At 38.6% G+C, this 17,608-nt stretch overlaps 1 protein-coding gene across 1 annotated transcript in view; it reads right to left on the reverse strand.

The window, feature by feature from the left end:
• RIMS2 (regulating synaptic membrane exocytosis 2) overlaps positions 1–10,392 on the reverse strand; it is a gene marked incomplete at its 5' end in the record, with an annotated part of 60,500 nt that extends 50,108 nt beyond the window's left edge. The window contains one exon of the mRNA XM_010160126.1: positions 9,467–10,392. Coding sequence (XP_010158428.1) covers positions 9,467–10,392 — 926 coding nt within the window. The remainder of the gene's footprint in view (positions 1–9,466) is intronic.
• Between the last annotated feature and the right edge of the window lie 7,216 nt (positions 10,393–17,608).

Genomic DNA, 17,608 nt, shown 5'->3' on the forward strand with positions numbered 1-17,608 from the left:
ATAACCATAACTAATGCACTAAAATACTTTAATAATAACTCATGGTTTTTCCACTGCATCAGGTGAGAATTAATCTGGTGCCCACACAGTGCTTCTGCTATAGCTCTAGTTCCAGCAAAGTGCCAGAGAAAAGAAAATATGACTAAAAAATTACAGTTCCAATGATTTGTGAACATTTGCATATAGAAGGTTCAGGTTGTAATTTAGTCAAGGTTTTATTCAACAAAACTATTAGACTTTTTTGTTGGAAATAAAATGCTATTAAATTATGCATGCTCATTTACTTATGAGACAATATTCTGTCTTCTCTATTTCATGAAAATATTTCTTCTTCCTTACATTAGCAAATCCCTATCTATCCTCAGATTCTGATAAGACATAATCAGTTACACACCATCTTTTCAGCATGCATTATATCTAAGAAGACATTCAATATTATTTTATCAAAAAGCTTCAAATGTTAATATTTACCATCTTTTTGACTAATTAGTGTTACCCCACAAAAGTTTCCTGGCTTGATGCAGTGTGTGCCTGCCTGAACGCTTCTGCCAGCAGAGCAAAAAGAGTGATATAAGGAGGTGAATATGCAGCTAAGTATTGGGAAAAGGCAGGGTTCTTTCTGTGAGGGATATTATTGGCTTATGCAAAGTTTAAGTGAATGCGAATTTAAGCTACTACACAGAAGATTTCTCTAAATGCTGCAAAAGATCACATCCCTTCCCTGTACCTTCTAAGGAACATAGAAGTGTCTAAGCAGAGGAAGGTTTGGCAAAAATATAAAAAAGCATTCTTCACTATTAGAAATCTCAGCAGCACTACATATTCTAATTCTCTTATTATATATGCACCTATAAAAACAATATTTGTACAAAAATCTATCCTAGCCAGTGCTAATATTTTAAAGTAGTAAGATACTTTTCATTCAATGTTGTTAGAAGTACTTTAAAGCAGTGATTTTTTTTTTATTGCTTAAACGTGTAAGAAAAGTATAATATTACTTATTTCTCAATATTTCTTATCTTTGCACTTAAAACAGAGGCAGTTCATAGGAGAAAGATAAAACAGAAAAACCAGAATTATTAATTTCCAGTCAAACTCTTTATACATTAAAGCCGCATTTACCTTACATAAGATGTAGAGTTCTCTATGTAAAAACATATTTCTTTATAGATGCAAAACACAATCTCTTAGACTGCAATATTAAGTGAAATAATAAGAAATTTTGTGACTTCCTCAAACATGGCTTTTAATAAAACACATGAAATATTTCAATATTTTAAATAATCAATTCTTCTCCTTATGACCATTCAAAATTCTGTACTTTAAATTCTAAGATATTTCCATACTGAAACTGTGTGTGGAATTTCAAAGCCTCCCATGTGCAAGTCAAGTGCTGCAGCTCAGTCCTGAAATTTTGCTTTCTAGTATAATTTGTTCCAGAGAAGTTAGACTTTCAGGAACTCTCTAACCTGAATGAAGCAAATTTTAGAAACAATGACCTCATTCTGATCTAATTTAGCTCAGTGTAACTTTGAAGCCAAAGTTCTTGAAGATGTATGAAACTGGCACAAGTAGGATTGAAATCAGGTCCTTTATCTCTTAGAATTTAAAAGTCGGAGCACTGTGACGGTGTCCAACTTGCTTGGCATCTCTACTCATGGGAGACATGCACTGTTCTTGCAGTAGCACTCAGAAAGTGTGCTTTCTGCTCCTCACACCATAAGCTACTAACATTTTTAACTTGTGACGAGTATATTGTTTCCAGATAGACTTTATTCTCTACCAAAAACTAAACTGTATCTCTACCAGATTGGTTCCAATATTGCAATAAACAAGTAGGTCCTGCAAGCTGTTCCAGACATGAGGACCTTTTTAACTTCTATAACAAAAGAGTGCAGTTCTTTATTGTAAAGGACAATAGCACAGCCAAGGCAAGGTTATATATCCCTGTTTTCAATGAATTTAGTGACAAAGAACAGCATGTTAACCCCTTGTCCTGCATACACACATCTTTGCTCACACAGCCTGTGCTCTACAGCTTTCAATCAACAACACAGGGACATTGAAGTATGTAAGATCACTGGGCCCTATCTATCAACATATTATGTTGGAGCTGTTGGTCAACGGACAGCCGAATAGGAGCCAGCAGTGTGCCCAGGTGGCCAAGAAGGCCAAAGGCATCCTGGCCTGCATCAGGAACAGTGTGGGCAGCAGCACCAGGGCAGTGATTGTTCCCTGTACTCGGCACTGGTTAGGCCACACCTTGAATCCTGTGTTCAGTGTTGGGCCCCTCACTGCAAGAAAGACACTGAGGTGCTGGAGCGTGTCCAGAGAAGGGCAGCAGAGCTGGGGAAGGGTCTGGAGCACAAGTCCTGTGAGGAGTGGCTGAGAGAACTAGGGGGGTTTAGGATGGAAGAGACGAGGCTCAGGGGAGACCTTAACACTCTCTACAAGTACCTGAAAGGAGGTTTATGGAGAAGTGGATGTTGGTCTCTTTGCCCAAGGAACAAGCAATAGAACAAGAGGAAACAGCCTCAAGTTGTGCCAGGGGAGGTTTAGGTTGGATATTAGGAAAAAAGTCTTCACTGAAAGGGTGGTCAGGCATTGGAACAGGCTGCCCAGGGAAATGATAGAGTCACCATCCCTGGAGGTATTTAAATGATGTGTAGATGTGGCACATAGGGATATGATTTAGTGGTGGACTTGGCAGTGTTAGGAATCTATGATCTTAAGGTTTCTTCTAACCTAAATGATTCTGTTTCTATGCATATGATTTTCTTTGATAATAAAAATTGGCATCCATCTAGCTATCATGTTTTTATAAAAGAACAGTGAAAGCAAAGACTAAACTTAAGAACTAGACCTCTGACAAAACACAGACACATTTGCCTTTCCCACCACAGATTCCACCCACATCAGATGTCAGCCTCCGTCTGTGCAAACAGATACCTGTCGCAGTGTGCTCCGAAGGTGGCTGAGAGCATGGTATGCACGCATGCTTGAACTGTTTACCATCACTGGAAAATCTACTATGTCCTACTTTATATTTAGAGCAAATCAGAGCAGTATTTAGAGCTATCACGCGCCTAGATTTCCTTGAATGAATTCTCTTTTTCCATGTGGTGATTGTCTCTTGCTGCAACGGTGGAGTTCAAGGGATTTGCAAAGAACTGTAGGACATCCAGGACTCCCAAATGCTTGGAAAAGGTGCAAAAGGAACCCCAGCTGCAGCGCAAGCCATCTCTTCATTGTCTATTTTCGAGGGAGGACAAGGAGGTATGACAGCCCCAGGGTTTGCTGGCTTTCCTAAGGATGGCCATGGCAAGTCTCTTCAGACTGGCACTTTGGAAACTGCAGGTGTGACACTATTGTCATAAGGAACATATAGGCAGTGGTACCATTTTTCTAACTCTACCTGGAAAGCCTGCAGACACACAGAACAAGCCTGTAGCACTCTGTTTCACACTTGCTTCATGCTGGCTGACAAATTATGGAGGGCCTTTCAAACCTGCCCCAAGGCCTATTCCTCACGATTGCAATTATAAAACATCTAACTGAAAATGTAAATAAAAAATATGTTAATACTCCCTCATAATAGAAGACACTTAAGTGGACAAGCAATGGAGCCTAACCTGCACACCAGAAAAAAAAATAGCTTCATTTGAAGCTTTGTATGTGATATGCTTCAATGTTCATTGCAGCTAACACCACAACTGTTCTTACTTTATGAACCATGTTTCTCGGAGCATTGAAATTTAATTGAGTAAACTGAGATGATTTTGAGAAACAATTGGTGAATTGAACAATCTAGCAAATTTAAAAGTCTTGTGCAAAGCTTTTGACACTATCCTGTACAACATCCTTGTCTCTAAATTGGAAACACATGGATTTGACAGGTGGACCACTTGGTGGATAAAAAGTGGCTTGATAGTCACACTTGGAGAGTCATGCTCAATGGTTTGATGTCTGAGTGGAGACCAGTGATGAGTGGCATTCCTCAGGGGTTGGTATTGGGACTGGTGTTGTCTATCATCTTTGTCAGTGACATGGACGGTGGGATTGAGTGCACCCTCAAGTTTGTTGACGACACCAAGCTCTGTGGCGCGGTCGACACGCTGGAGGGAAGGGATGCCATCCAGAGGGACCTGGACAGGCTGCAGAGGTGGGCCACTGCCAACCTCATGGAGTTCAACAAGGCCAAGTGCAAGGTCCTGCACCTGGGTTGGGGCAATCCCAAGCGCAAGTACAGGCTGGGTGGAGAGTGGATAGAGAGCAGCCCTGAGGAAAAGGACTTGGGGGTACTGGGGGGTGAAAAGCTGGACATGAGCCGGCAGTGTGCGCTGGCAGCCCAGAAAGCCAACCATATCCTGGGCTGTATCCAGAGAAGTGTGGCCAGCAGGTTGAGGGAGGTGATGCTCCCCCTCTACTCTGCTCTCGTGAGACCCCACCTGAATTAATGTGTCCAGGCTGGGGCCCCCAACATCAGAAGGATATTGACCAATTGGAGTGAGTCCAGAGGAGGCCACCAAGATGCTCAGAGGGCTGGAGCACCTCTGCTATGGGGACAGGCTGAGAGAGTTGGGGTTGTTCGGCCTGGCAAAGAGAAGGCTCCGAGGAGACCTTATAGCACCTTCCAGGACATGAAGGGGACCTACAAGGAAGCTGGGAGGGGACTTTTTACAAGGGCCTGTAGCTACAGGACAAGGGGTAATGGGTTTAAATTGCATGTGGGGAGATTTAGATTGGATATCAGGAAGAAATTCTTCATGGAGAGGGTGGTGAGACACTGGCACAGGTTGCCCAGAGAAGCTGTGGATGCCCCATCCCTGGAAGTGTTCAAGGCCAGGCTGGATGAGGCTTTGAGCAACCTGGTCTAGTGGAAGGTGTCCCTGCCCATGGCAGGGGGGGTGGAACTAGATGATCTTGAAGATTCCTTCCAATGCAAACCAGTGTATGATTCTATGATTCTATAATTCTATGAAATGTAAGTCATGATGTTCTTTATGTTTACTGCTTGAGGATCTATTTTACTGCCATCTAAATTTTACAATTTCATGAAAGCACTGCATGTCAAGAATTGTTTTTCTCTAGCATTTTAAGCAATTATTTTCTTTCAGTATTAGGAAAAATAGAAATATACTTTATATTTGGGTTGAAACCATATGGTCACCTTCTTTTTTTTCCTTCCGCAAAGTGTATTTCCTAAAACAGACATGAAATGCAGCTGCGGAGATACAGCTACCCTGATGTCCAGGACTGGCAACAAGCATTGCAAAATCAGGCACTGTCTTTGCAGTTTCAGAAGCCTGGTATTCACAGCCAGAGTAAAGAAGGTCCCTTAGATAATTTGGAAAAAATCTTGGAAGTTTCAGAAAATTCTGAGTAACACAATAAGTAAGAATTTTTCGTCCTATGCACAGAAAAGGGAAGAGGCCATCTGGTAAATTAGTATTCAGTTACATCACTACGGACATTTTTAATGTGTATGAAGATGTGCACAAGCTTCAATCTGCAAAATATGTCTAATTCTGTCACAACATAACCTTCACGTTTGTAATCTCATTTATGTCCATTTAACACTGTTCTCATGCATTGTTTCCTGACCATTAAAGAATGAACTGGCCTGCCACACCCCTGGATACTCACCATAGTCCTGTGCTTCTCACCTCACCAAATCCCCTCTCAGCACTTCAGGTCAATGCTGCCAGGCCTACTCTCCTTGCTCAGGGAGTCCTGGCTGCTCTTTGCCAAAGCTCCCAACCCAGCTCATCCCTCCTGTCCTTCTGCCTGAGTGCTCTTTTCCCAGCCACTCACCATCTCTTCCAAAATGCTGCTTCTGCTTCTGCTTCTCAGCCAGTCTCAGAATCCTCTAACATACTGCTCAGGAAGCTCCAGTTCTCACCTTCCCAGTTTCCTTTATCAGATCTGTTTCCTTTGCTTTATCTTTTCTTCTCAAACTACAGATCACAGGTTTAGCCTACTTCATATACCAGCTTCAGTCTCCCCTCTTCTTCTTCAGCCTCAGTTTCCATCTCAATCCACTGGATTCCAGCCACCCAATGACATTTTATTTTGCAGTTTCTAAATTTCCTCGCCTTGTCTGCTCATCCTCCTGAAGCCTCCTGATCCCCATTCCAATATGCCAGTCCTCAGCCTAGTTTATGACCTGAATTTCCTGGTCCAAATATAGTTGCCTTACAAAAACCATGCAGTATCTTCAGAATCTAGCTCTTCTCTTCTGCAGCTGAATTTCCATCTACAATGCTTCTTCACTGCGCCTGTGTTTCACATGGTTGTCTATTGAGTGCCTGAGTATTGTCCGGATATTCATCAAATTTCTCTGCTCAGTTTCCCTTGTCTCCCCCATAGAAAGGAGGCAGAAGCATTCCAAGGCAATGGTTTCTCTGGCCATTACCAGAAACATGCAGAAAAATAATTTTGCCTTGTTCCCTCTCTGAAAATAACCTGATTACATTTTTAAAATCAAGGAAAAATTACCTTAGGCAGCTACTGAAATGAGATCAGAGCCAAATACTTAAAGTCATGGGCATTCAGTAATAATGGATTCTCTTCCCAGAGGTCTTAATCCAGCAGCTGGTCCATGTCTCTGTTGGACTTGTAAAATGAAATGGCTATCTTCATTTTGTCTGCATATGTATGTTTCAACCATATACATGTATCAAGCCCTTTCATTTTGGAGATCATTTGAAAAAATCAAACCTTCAGACCTTTTAAGAATATCTGATTATAATTCTTCCTGCATTTTCAGATAATTCACAAATTTAAGATTAGTTTCTCAAAACCAATGTCAGGGCCTTGTAAATGTCAGATGTAATTCAGCTAACAGCTGCTGCTGCAGCTCAGGCCCAGGCTGCTCCTCACAGCTGAGCAGTTGTTAATATTTATTTGCAGAATCTGTGAAAGATACGGGTACTCCATGGAGAAAGAGATGGGGAACAAATTAATCTCCTCTTTTGGAGAACTCATTATTACTGCATTCAAATTCTGACTCTAATTTGCCACCCCTCAACACTCCAAGGCCACATGTTTTATATTTAGCATTATATCTTTGGCCAAACAGACTTGGTATGTGGCTTAAAAGGGCAGCTGAAAAATCCTCAGGTCTGGGGAGTTTTTGGAGGGCAGAAAGCAAGTAATTTCTGGGGAGGAGAAAACTACTTTTATAGGAGGTGTTTAAAATAATTAATTTTATTTTATCAACTAAGGAAATCATGTATTGCAATACAAGGAAGACTGATGGACATTTATGTGCTGGATTGTTTTGGTGGTATTCATGAGGAAATCATTTGCTTATATGGGCTCTGAGTGCAGGCTGGTTTAGTTCATGAAAATAAGAATGAGGTAGGACTTTGTGGGTCTACCTATAGAAGCTGAGAAGGCTGGATTCAGGTGGTGAGACACCCTCTCCCTCATCATATTAGCAGATCTCTTCTCTCCTCCCCCATGCCTAGCAGAAGCCAAATCTTCCCAAATCCACTCACTTTTCTGGAGCTTCCTCTCCAGTGGTTAAATAGTGGGGGAGAAGTATGAATGGGGCTGAGGATATCATCCAATAATGTGACCAGGGCTTCTGAGGCTGGCACCAGCTGGCTCTGGCTCCAGGTACAGGTGCTACTGCTGGGATGGCTGCCTGTTCCATGCATGGTCACTGCCTCCCAGCCCATCAACAAGGACAGAAGCATGACCCTCCGTCTCAGGCTGGAAGCAGTCAGACCTCTTCCCCAGTTCAACCAGTTGCTCTCTTCCTCTATGAAAATACAAGGCTATTCTCCACACTGGTTCTGGCCACAGGCCACCACGGGGCCATGCTGATACAGCTACGCTCTGTATGTCATGAAAACTACTTACAGTAATAAGTCAAGATTAACAAAACATAAAAGAGAACATTCTTTTCCTGTAAAATTTTGCAAGTTTTTTCTTTCATTTATAAAATACATGCTCAATTCAGTTTCATTCGCTAACTCAGAAATCAGCACAGACATGACATTATCATTAACTATTGTCATCAATAGTAGTGTTTTCTTTGACAGTTAAAATACAAAGTATTTATGGACATTATTTATGTCAGATTATTATGATGACAGACTCTAACATCGTTTGTATAGTATGTTTTAAGTGTATATGTTTTGTATGTTACATGTAGAAAAAATATATTGCTTGTATAGTATTCTGTATACTATGATTACGATGCTGAATTTCATTAAATAAACACTTTGTTACTACTTCACATACATTGATTGGGTCAATTTTCCTCAATATTGCTGCTAAGAACAAAACTGTGAACACCCTGAAGTTGATAGAAGTTTTTCTACACATCAGGAAGACTTAAGCAGGTCGAGGTTTCATCACAGTTGTTTCCTGTAGGTGCATGTAACTGTTTACTTTGAACCGGGGGAGATTTCCTTCTACTCTACACTGTCTTGCTCCTTATTAATCAGACCAAGATTGCTGCTATTGACATATGACAATTCAGACTTATTTCACTAAGTCTAATTAGTTACTTGCTTCAGAACCAATTTGATAGCAATATTATTAACAAATAGCAAATTTTCTATTTCCAATCCACAACAGCAGATGACCATTCATGAGATCTAGTAAAAGTGCACTAGCATAAGATTAATAACTGAAAACAGGTTTAAACCAACAACATACATGAAGGTAAGCAGACTAATATTATTAATTTGATTCAGTTTAAGTTAATGGTCCCTAATACATTCGTATTTAAGTCATACTTTACCTCTGGATAGGTTGGGAATAATTTCAGTTAATCTTAGCTTTTCTTTCTGACAACGGAATAACCCCAACATCATGAATCCTAAGAAGCACTAAAACCGAAAGGCACCATAACATCACAACAAAAAGAAACCTCCATTGGTATAAACCACATCAGTCATTTTAAATTTGTTTAAAAACTCAAACGGGTTAACTTTATACACACAGGGGTTTTTTTCAGATCAGATGCTCTTTAACCTGCAGCAGCCAGCATGAAACTGGCATAAGCTCTGGATCATGTGCTCTAGTTAATTCAACAGAAATGCGGTCATGTGCCCACACTTGATCCAGATCAAATATGCACCCATTGTGATCCAGGAGTCAGTAAATCTGGTATTAATGGACATGAAACCATGGCCTTATATGACAACCCAGCTTTAGATACTTTGCAGATTTAATTAACAGGTTTTTCAATAGGCATGTTTTTTCCTTTAACATATCCAAACATTTCTAGTTGCTATGATGTTCTTTGCCATGTAAATAATTAAATTCATATTTACATAAATGAAACACAAAATCAAAAAACAACTCCCATCACAACAAGCTTGAATCACCTGTGAAGGGCTGTACTTATGTCGTTGCAATCAATTGTAACAGGTAAAATAAACATACAATGGAACGGAAACTAAACTACATCTATATGTTGAAACAGTCCAAAAAGTAGAAGTCTTACCTTTTTCACTAACACTTTCACTTTCAATCTCTACATCATCACAACTCGTATACTCGGGAGTGGACGCCAATTCTTCTTCTGAGCTACTTAATGAAACCTGGCGCATTTTACCTCCCTTTTTTGTTTTATGAGGCTTTGGTGGTGGAGGTCTGACAGATTCAGACTGGTCTGAGCTGAGTGAATCATTCCGTAACATGGTCTCCATCTTTTCGCGCTTTGTTTTCCGTACAGCAGAATTGGGATCCAAATGGTGTTGCTTCCTTAATGAATCAGACCGCCTCATGTCTGGTCTTTCCAGAGGAATTGGACTCCTCCTAGGTGTAGGAGGACTATGATTTGTGGTCCTCTGACGATTGGGACTTGGTCCCTGAGCCTCTCGAGTTCTTTCCATAGAGTATGAACGTTGATTTTCCATGGCAGCCCTGCGCTCAGATACTGATCTTTGTCTCGACGGTCGTTCCATCCTCAGCATAGACATTCGAGAATCTTCCAACTCTGTATTTGCCAATGAGACATCACTATGTCTCCGTTCATGACGTGCTCGAGAAACTTCAGCATGGATACGCATTTGTTCTTCATATGGTTGTGGCTTGACTGGGTAACGAGCCAAATTAGGATCACTTCGGTATCGTGCCTGGTATTCCTCTTCCCTCCGCTGCCTTTCATATTCTTCCCTGTTTTGTGCATCTTCCTCTTCTACCGGATACTCCTTGGAACGCCTGCGACTCCTTCTGTTGGAATCTCTATAATCACCCAGTTCAGGTTCTTCGTATAACTGAGGCCCACGCTGCGACCGCCTATCTGAATAATCTGATGGTGACCTGGGCATCGCACTGTCTGATGTAGCATACTGTGAATATTCGTCTCTCTCGTCCCTTTGGTCGTATCTTCTGTTCTGTTCTCTTGATATTGATGGGCTTCTTTTCCTAAACAGCCATTAAAAGAAAGAAGAAAAAGATTACTGTCTATATTTCTTGCAGCAGAAATATACAGTTAATGCTAATGAAATGATAGAATGATCAGCTGATAAGGAAAAAAAAAAGTCCATTCATTGCATTGCTTTGTAAATGTGCTCACACATTTTCTGTACTAAAGAAACATGTCATGCTACAAATTGGCTTATGGTGCACATTTTAAATCAAAAACAGCTTTAAAGAAAAATGTTAATATAACATTATATAATATGGAATACAAATACTTATGCTACTTTGTAGTCATAACAACTTTACAAATACCAAAATTTTATAATCCTTTATAATAATTTTACAGTGATATAACTTGACCATATACATCTATTTCATAGGGTTTTATAATCAACACAGAAATTAAGCCTAGATGGATCATTCAGTTAGTCTGATCTTTTAGCAGCCATTGTTTCTTAAAAACATACAATTCAGCTCCCAAAACAACTATAATGTGTGCCAATGGCACAAAACATGACAGACAAAGACCCAATGGCAGCACTTGTCTAACTCAGATGAACTCAGAAGACCTGAGCTCAGAAAACATTTTTGTATAAATTAGAAAGTAAAGAGCTTCAAAGTCCTGCCTGTCTGACTTGACGAAAAAAAAATAATCCTTCCCATCCCTATAGGGATGGCAATAAAGTTAACCCAAGCATTTGAGCAAAACACACCAGCTAGATATCAGAATGGAGTTCCTGTACCACATTAAGTGTTGACTCTTTGCCATAGATGGCACATAGACATAGACAATTTCTGAGGCTTCAGAGGAAGATGAAAAAATATTCAGCAGCAGATATTCTTTCTGGACACTGACAAATGATCAACTGAAGCATGTGATTTTGTTATATGCAATATTTTAGCAGCGGATGTGTCTGGAATATACCATGAATATGTTCTTTTTGATTGATACAACATTGTTTCCTATGTGATTAGAAGGGATCAATTAAATACAGAGTGTTGTTTCATAGGGAAAAAAAAACCAACTGGAGCTTCAGATCCTGCCTTTATCAATCCAAACAGGGTACAAGCATTCAAAATGCTACTTCCAGATATGTTTAGATCCATACTTAGTTTTTCACCTCAGATGGATCTGAAGGAGTTAATTGCAGGAAAGTGGAACAAACATCACAGATGTGGATAACAGACCAAGAGGTGGGCCTTCTCTGGGATAAGATAAATCAGCTCAAGCTTTAAGTAATGAGAATATTTATGTGAACCTATTTTTGTTTTATCAGCTCTTTCCTCCTACATTTAGTTCTATCTTTATAATTAAGAACCCTTTTAAAATGTTTTCTACTCTTACAAATGGCCACTGATCCTGAAAGGTAGCCCTGCAGGCAGTAACCAGGAGATCCTGCCTAGTGTTGGGAAGGACAGGAAAAAGGAAAGCAAAGACACAGGCCTGTTGTTGCCGCAGTTGTCCTAGAAGGGATAAGGAAAGAAAAGGCTTCAACTTCATGAAGGGGAGAAGGAAAAACAGGCTTTCCTTGGTGCCCAGGAAAGTAGAATGCTCTACCCAGATAGTAGGAGAGAAAATCTCATCTGAACCAGAAAGGAAATGTGGTCTCTGCTCAGCAAGGGAAAACCACAATTGTCTGAGCAGAGTGTGCACAGAGGGGTGACTGGCAAATTGGCATTCTGTCTAAGGTACCACATGAGGTCATTACACTGTGCTTGAAAGATCTGGACCCAGTCTTGCCATGTAAAGTACTTTAGCCTTACAATGGCAACCACAAATGAGGAAACTAATTCAATCTTGCAAAAATACAACTCTTCCTGTGAAGCATGACAAGTAATATAAGCATCATTTGGATGCCTATTTGCTGATGATAAATCTAAGATGTCCTATCTGTCTTATTCAAGTGTCATGTTAGTACCAGCACAAAACATAACCTCTGTAAGTCTAACAAAAACTCTATGGATTCTGCTACTGGGGACTCAAGTTGAATCGTTCCAATGTGACATAAACAGAGTTTCGTAAGTCTAAAATCCAAAAGGCCAACAGGAACAATTAGGACAACAGAACTCCCAGAACGCAGACAGTTTGCAAAGGCATATCAGTTTTCATTTAGGCAACAGAAATTAGATGTGGAAACTTACTTTAAGGAAGATAAATATTTTTCATTTAAATATTTCAGCTGATGAAAAATATGCCACATCCCAAATTAAGTTTTACCAATAGTAAATTCCCTAAAACACTGAAAATTTCTTCCATTCCTACAATAAAAATGTGCTTAATTTCCCCTACCTAATTCTGTGCCTTATACAGGAAAAATCTTTTATCTCTGTGCAAATCTAATTGCAATTAATGGCACTCAACAGATATGGTATCCATCGCTGTGGATGTCACTGCAAGATTGAGACAAATATGTGTGCACATGGAATGCACACATAGTCCAGTGTTAATACTCACACTGTGTATACTCCACCATATGGATCAAGTTGTATTCACAGCCACAGATTTTTGCATAGATTTTTTTCAAAACATCAAAACACACTATTGAGTCTGGTTTATAGGATCAATTTCATCATGAACTGTGTAACACACAAAACCATACAGAATCTAGTTTGACAAATCTTACACCTGCCTTGTAGCAGGTACATGTTCTTCATGATTAAATATCTTCATATATTTATCTACAGCAATATAAACAACAGAGTAGTAAGAATTATTTTAGCTACATGTAGGAGTATATATATATGTATATATATACACACACACACGTGTGTATACATATGAGTCCCTGTCACAGTGTCCTCATATGGATGGAAAGAATAGTGGACAAATCTCTCCTAGAAACATTGCTGCCACAAAGTCATGGGTGGGAGACAAGTTAAAAAAAGACGGAAATTATGTAGGAGTAGACACTTATTCTGGACTTTTAGCTGAGGTAAATGTACTCCTATCAGGAAAACACATCATCTGAAGAATTGGTGAAAGATTTACTAAAAAAATCCCCCCTTTTTTCTAGCATGAACTGTGTTAATGAGAGGAGGATGTGCTCACCTTACTGCTCTCTACAACTACCTGAAAGGAAGTTGCACGGAGGTGGGTGTTGGTCTCTTCTCCCAGGCAACAAGTGATAGGACAAGAGGAAATGGCCTCAAGTTGTGCCAAGGGAAGTTTAGATTGGATATTAGGAAAATTTCTTCACTGAAAGAGTTGTCAGGCATTGGAACTGGCTGCCCAGGCAGGTGGTTGAGTCACCTTCCCTGAAGGTATTTAAAGCCTGTGGATGAGATGCTTAGGGACATGGTTTGGTGGCGGATTTATCAGTGTTAGGTTAACAGTTGGACCTGATTATTTTAGAGGTCTTTTCCAACCTAAAAGATTTTATGATTCTATGAATCTGATTTCACATTATATTTTTATACCTCTTACACAAACATTATCTAACCTTGCCTGTTACAAGCAATCATTGCCTTTTCTCTATTTTGTTGCTAAGACATGAATATAGGAACACCACTTATGGCTGACCGTAACGTAAAGATCCACTGGACCCTCAATCCATTCCAGCCATTCATGAAGGAAAAGCTTTACATGGGTGCCCTGCATGTGGTATCTACTAGGCCACATGCAACAATGAGGACCTTCCTAAAAATGCAACTTTTTCCTTCTGTGAAAGCAGCCTATAGATAAAAGTAACTAATTTCATTACTGGCCTATGTTGACTGGCACTATCAAACTCCCTTTCTAATTAATTTCATCCCTGCTGAAGGGATCTAATTTCACTGCCAGGATCAAATGCCAGAAGTTGTAATCCTATCCATCAGAAATAAATTAACTGTACCGGTACACCTGATCGGCCAAAAACCTTGCTGGCAGGAGAGGGCTCATCCTGCCCAGTAGTCACCATACCACTTAGTATGCAAGCCTGTCATCCTCCTTAGTAGTCAACACAACACAATTAGCACACACACATACACCACACCCCCCTTAGCTTTAGTCACTTTTTTGACTACCTGCTACAAACACATTTGTATGATGTATCTTATGCATTTAAATCAGCGTTAGTAAACCACAGTAAGAGGAACAGTACTCGTGAAAACTTCTGGCCAGTCACTACTATTAAAAATCTGCTGCTATTTTTAGATCACAAGCTAATTCTCACTCACCTTCATAAGCCTTTGTCTAATCCATTTCTCACCAATAACTACCTTAAAGATATCTTACTAAAAACTTTTCCTCACATACCTCCAGCTGGATACACCATGGAAAATCACTACTGTCTTTCCAGGACTTCCCTGGAAAATTAAAATTTAAGAGAACTTTAAATGTGTGTCAACAGCTGTGATACGCACCATCCAGCTGCCAGCTCAACTAAGCACTATATATCTGTTGTCAGAAGGATTACCACCTTTTCTGAAAAGGTTACCACACCACTGAAAAATCCTCCAGGCTGCTGTGATTACTGCTTCTTTCAAACAATAATAAAATCAAATCTCTATTATGGTTAGAAAACTCTAAAACCTGCACAAATCTCTCCACCAGGCACATTCTATAAATACTATTTTTTTTCACATATAGAAACTGAAACTTATTTTCTACTAATTATCACTACACATTTATTTTTATTGCAATTTATCAATACATAATATTTGGTATTTTAGCACACATCTCTTAACCTTACACTGATGGAAACCTTCGCAGTGCACTACAAATATCACTAGTACTATGAAAATGCAAATAGCTTGACTGTAACCTAACCTCTTGTCCCTAAAGATAAATTATTCAATTCCCCCACACTACAATAGGAAGTATGTATGTAAAATATGGCACAAAAGAATATAAGACAGCTATTCTGCTTTGATGGCTCTGATTTCAGTAAAGAAACTAAATAGCTTGAAAGTCTTTGACATTCATTTGTATTCATCCTTGAAAAGAAAACACTCTTCTGCTTTGATTTATATTTTCTTTTTCAATTAACCCAAGTGTACTGAGGAAAACGAAATTTTAAAAGGTAAGTTTCCATCACATTTCAGAAGTCAAAAATATTCAAAACCACTGTAATATGTAAATTATTTATATCACAACCAAAACTAGATCTCAGATCTTCCTGGCTACCAATCTTGTTCTCAGACCAATTATACATTTGAACTGTAGAAAAATTTCAGGAAAATATCATTCTATGTTCCAACAGATGGGTACCCGAATTCATCTATATTTGCTTGGATTTTTTTATAAATAATAGGTTTGGGTCAATTAGAAAATATTAAGGGCTTAGTGGGTCTAAGCCATCATCAGCTAGTTGAAAACTGAATATTGGTCACCTACTTGTAAGACTTAAATATAATTTACTAGAAAACGCTTTAAAATTTTGTCCTTTGTTTCCTATAAATTAGTAAGGAATAAAATTGACTGGAAAAGTAAAACTGAAAATACTGTAACTTTGCTTAATTATTTTCAAAATGTGATCCTTTCATTATATGAAAGAATAATTCAGAGTAGGTAAAAATTCACATTTCCCACTGGAACCCTGTCACGAAAGCCGAGCAAGAGACAGGGCTTCATGTTAAAGACCAAGTCAAATACACTAAGCAGAGTCTTTTCTCTCCTTTACTATACAACTCCTGACAGGAAAACAGCATTTGTTGGTTCCCAAGTAATCATATAAGAATAGTACTAGTACTCTAAAATTTTATACTTCTATATGTTGTATTCACCAGAGAGCCAAGCACTTGTTTTAAATAACAGTGATAGAGAGCAAAGTACCCTCATGACACCTTGCAAAAAGGGTCCTAGGGTGCAAGAAGGTGAGCTGAACACACTCCAGACCTTGAAACCAAAACTCTTGTGAGCGCAATGAACTCACAAAACTTGCAAAATTTAGATCTGTCTGCCTTTCTCAGAGAGGTTTCTACTCTTTCACTCTTATGTACTCTTATGAACACATTTCCACAGAGTTCCTTTGCCATAGTGAAGAATATGCAAAAACTGACTATTTTTGGGAGTGTTTTTAAAAGACTTGCTGGTATTAATTTAACTTCTTTTCTCATTCTCTGCTTATAACTTTTTCTTTTGCTGAGTGTGCATGAGAAATAACTCTCCAAGGCAGCTAAAAAATAGCAATGAACAATTTGCAAGCTAATTCAGTTTAACAGACTGCTCTGATAAAAAGAAAATTTATTTATCACAATTCTTGACCAATACAGTTTTAAACAGGCTGCCCTGAAGCACATCTAACACTCAGATATCTAAGCAATCCACTAAATAAGGTTCATCTGAGACATTATTTCATTTCTCATTTCAGCCATGCCTAACAAATTTTGTTTTATAGCAACCATATTTTAAACCATTAAAATATCCTCCAGCTAAATATCTCCAAACAATAATGACTTAAGTTTACAATGATGATTATAAAATTTACTGAAGCATGAGAGTGATACTGCAGATGTTGATCTCCATTAGATTTTATCTGAAAATATAAATTCACTGACTGCAGGCTAGTATCAACAGAATGAAGGGAAATATGTAGTAACAAAACATTAACATAATTAAATTCACCACTGATAACAACTTTGCTTTGAACTTGACATGATTGCACAGACATATAAAACCATACAATACTTCAGAATCACCTATTTTCAATAAAAACAATTCAGCAAAAAATAGGCATTGCAGCTTTCAAGGGCTAATTTCAACTTGTGTGAGGAAAAGAGTTATAACATGGAAAAAATGAGGAACTGCTGAAGAAAAATAGTGATTTTAAGTATTCCCTGCTAATCTACAAGTAATTAGGTAATAAGTTTGTTTCACGTTTTTTTATTACAAGAATATCACAGATAGGAAAAAGGGACTATGAGTAGAAATGTCTTTGTCCTCTTTTATTTTGAATGTTTTTGGTAGTCCTTATATAATTTGATTTTAGAGAACTGCGAAGAGAGAAATACAATAACTATATTTTAATCTTACTGTTCATTCAGCTACATTGATGAATGCTTTCCTTTTACAAATAAGTTAAACATCCTGAGATTTTTCTATATTTCTACCTTTGAATATTTTTCAAAATGAATAGTCTGAAAATTACATCCACTTAATGTATAAACAAGAAATATCTCACCTACATCCTTTTGTTAAAAAGCTAATCATAAAACCAATGCTAAATGGATTAAATTACTTCTGAGAATAATTGGTCAGAATGTGCATTCTAGTTATCTGTCTCAGTACTGACACCAT

This window comes from Eurypyga helias, unplaced genomic scaffold (genome assembly GCF_000690775.1).
Source record: "Eurypyga helias isolate BGI_N326 unplaced genomic scaffold, ASM69077v1 scaffold1831, whole genome shotgun sequence".
Taxonomy (NCBI): Eukaryota; Metazoa; Chordata; class Aves; order Eurypygiformes; family Eurypygidae; genus Eurypyga; species Eurypyga helias.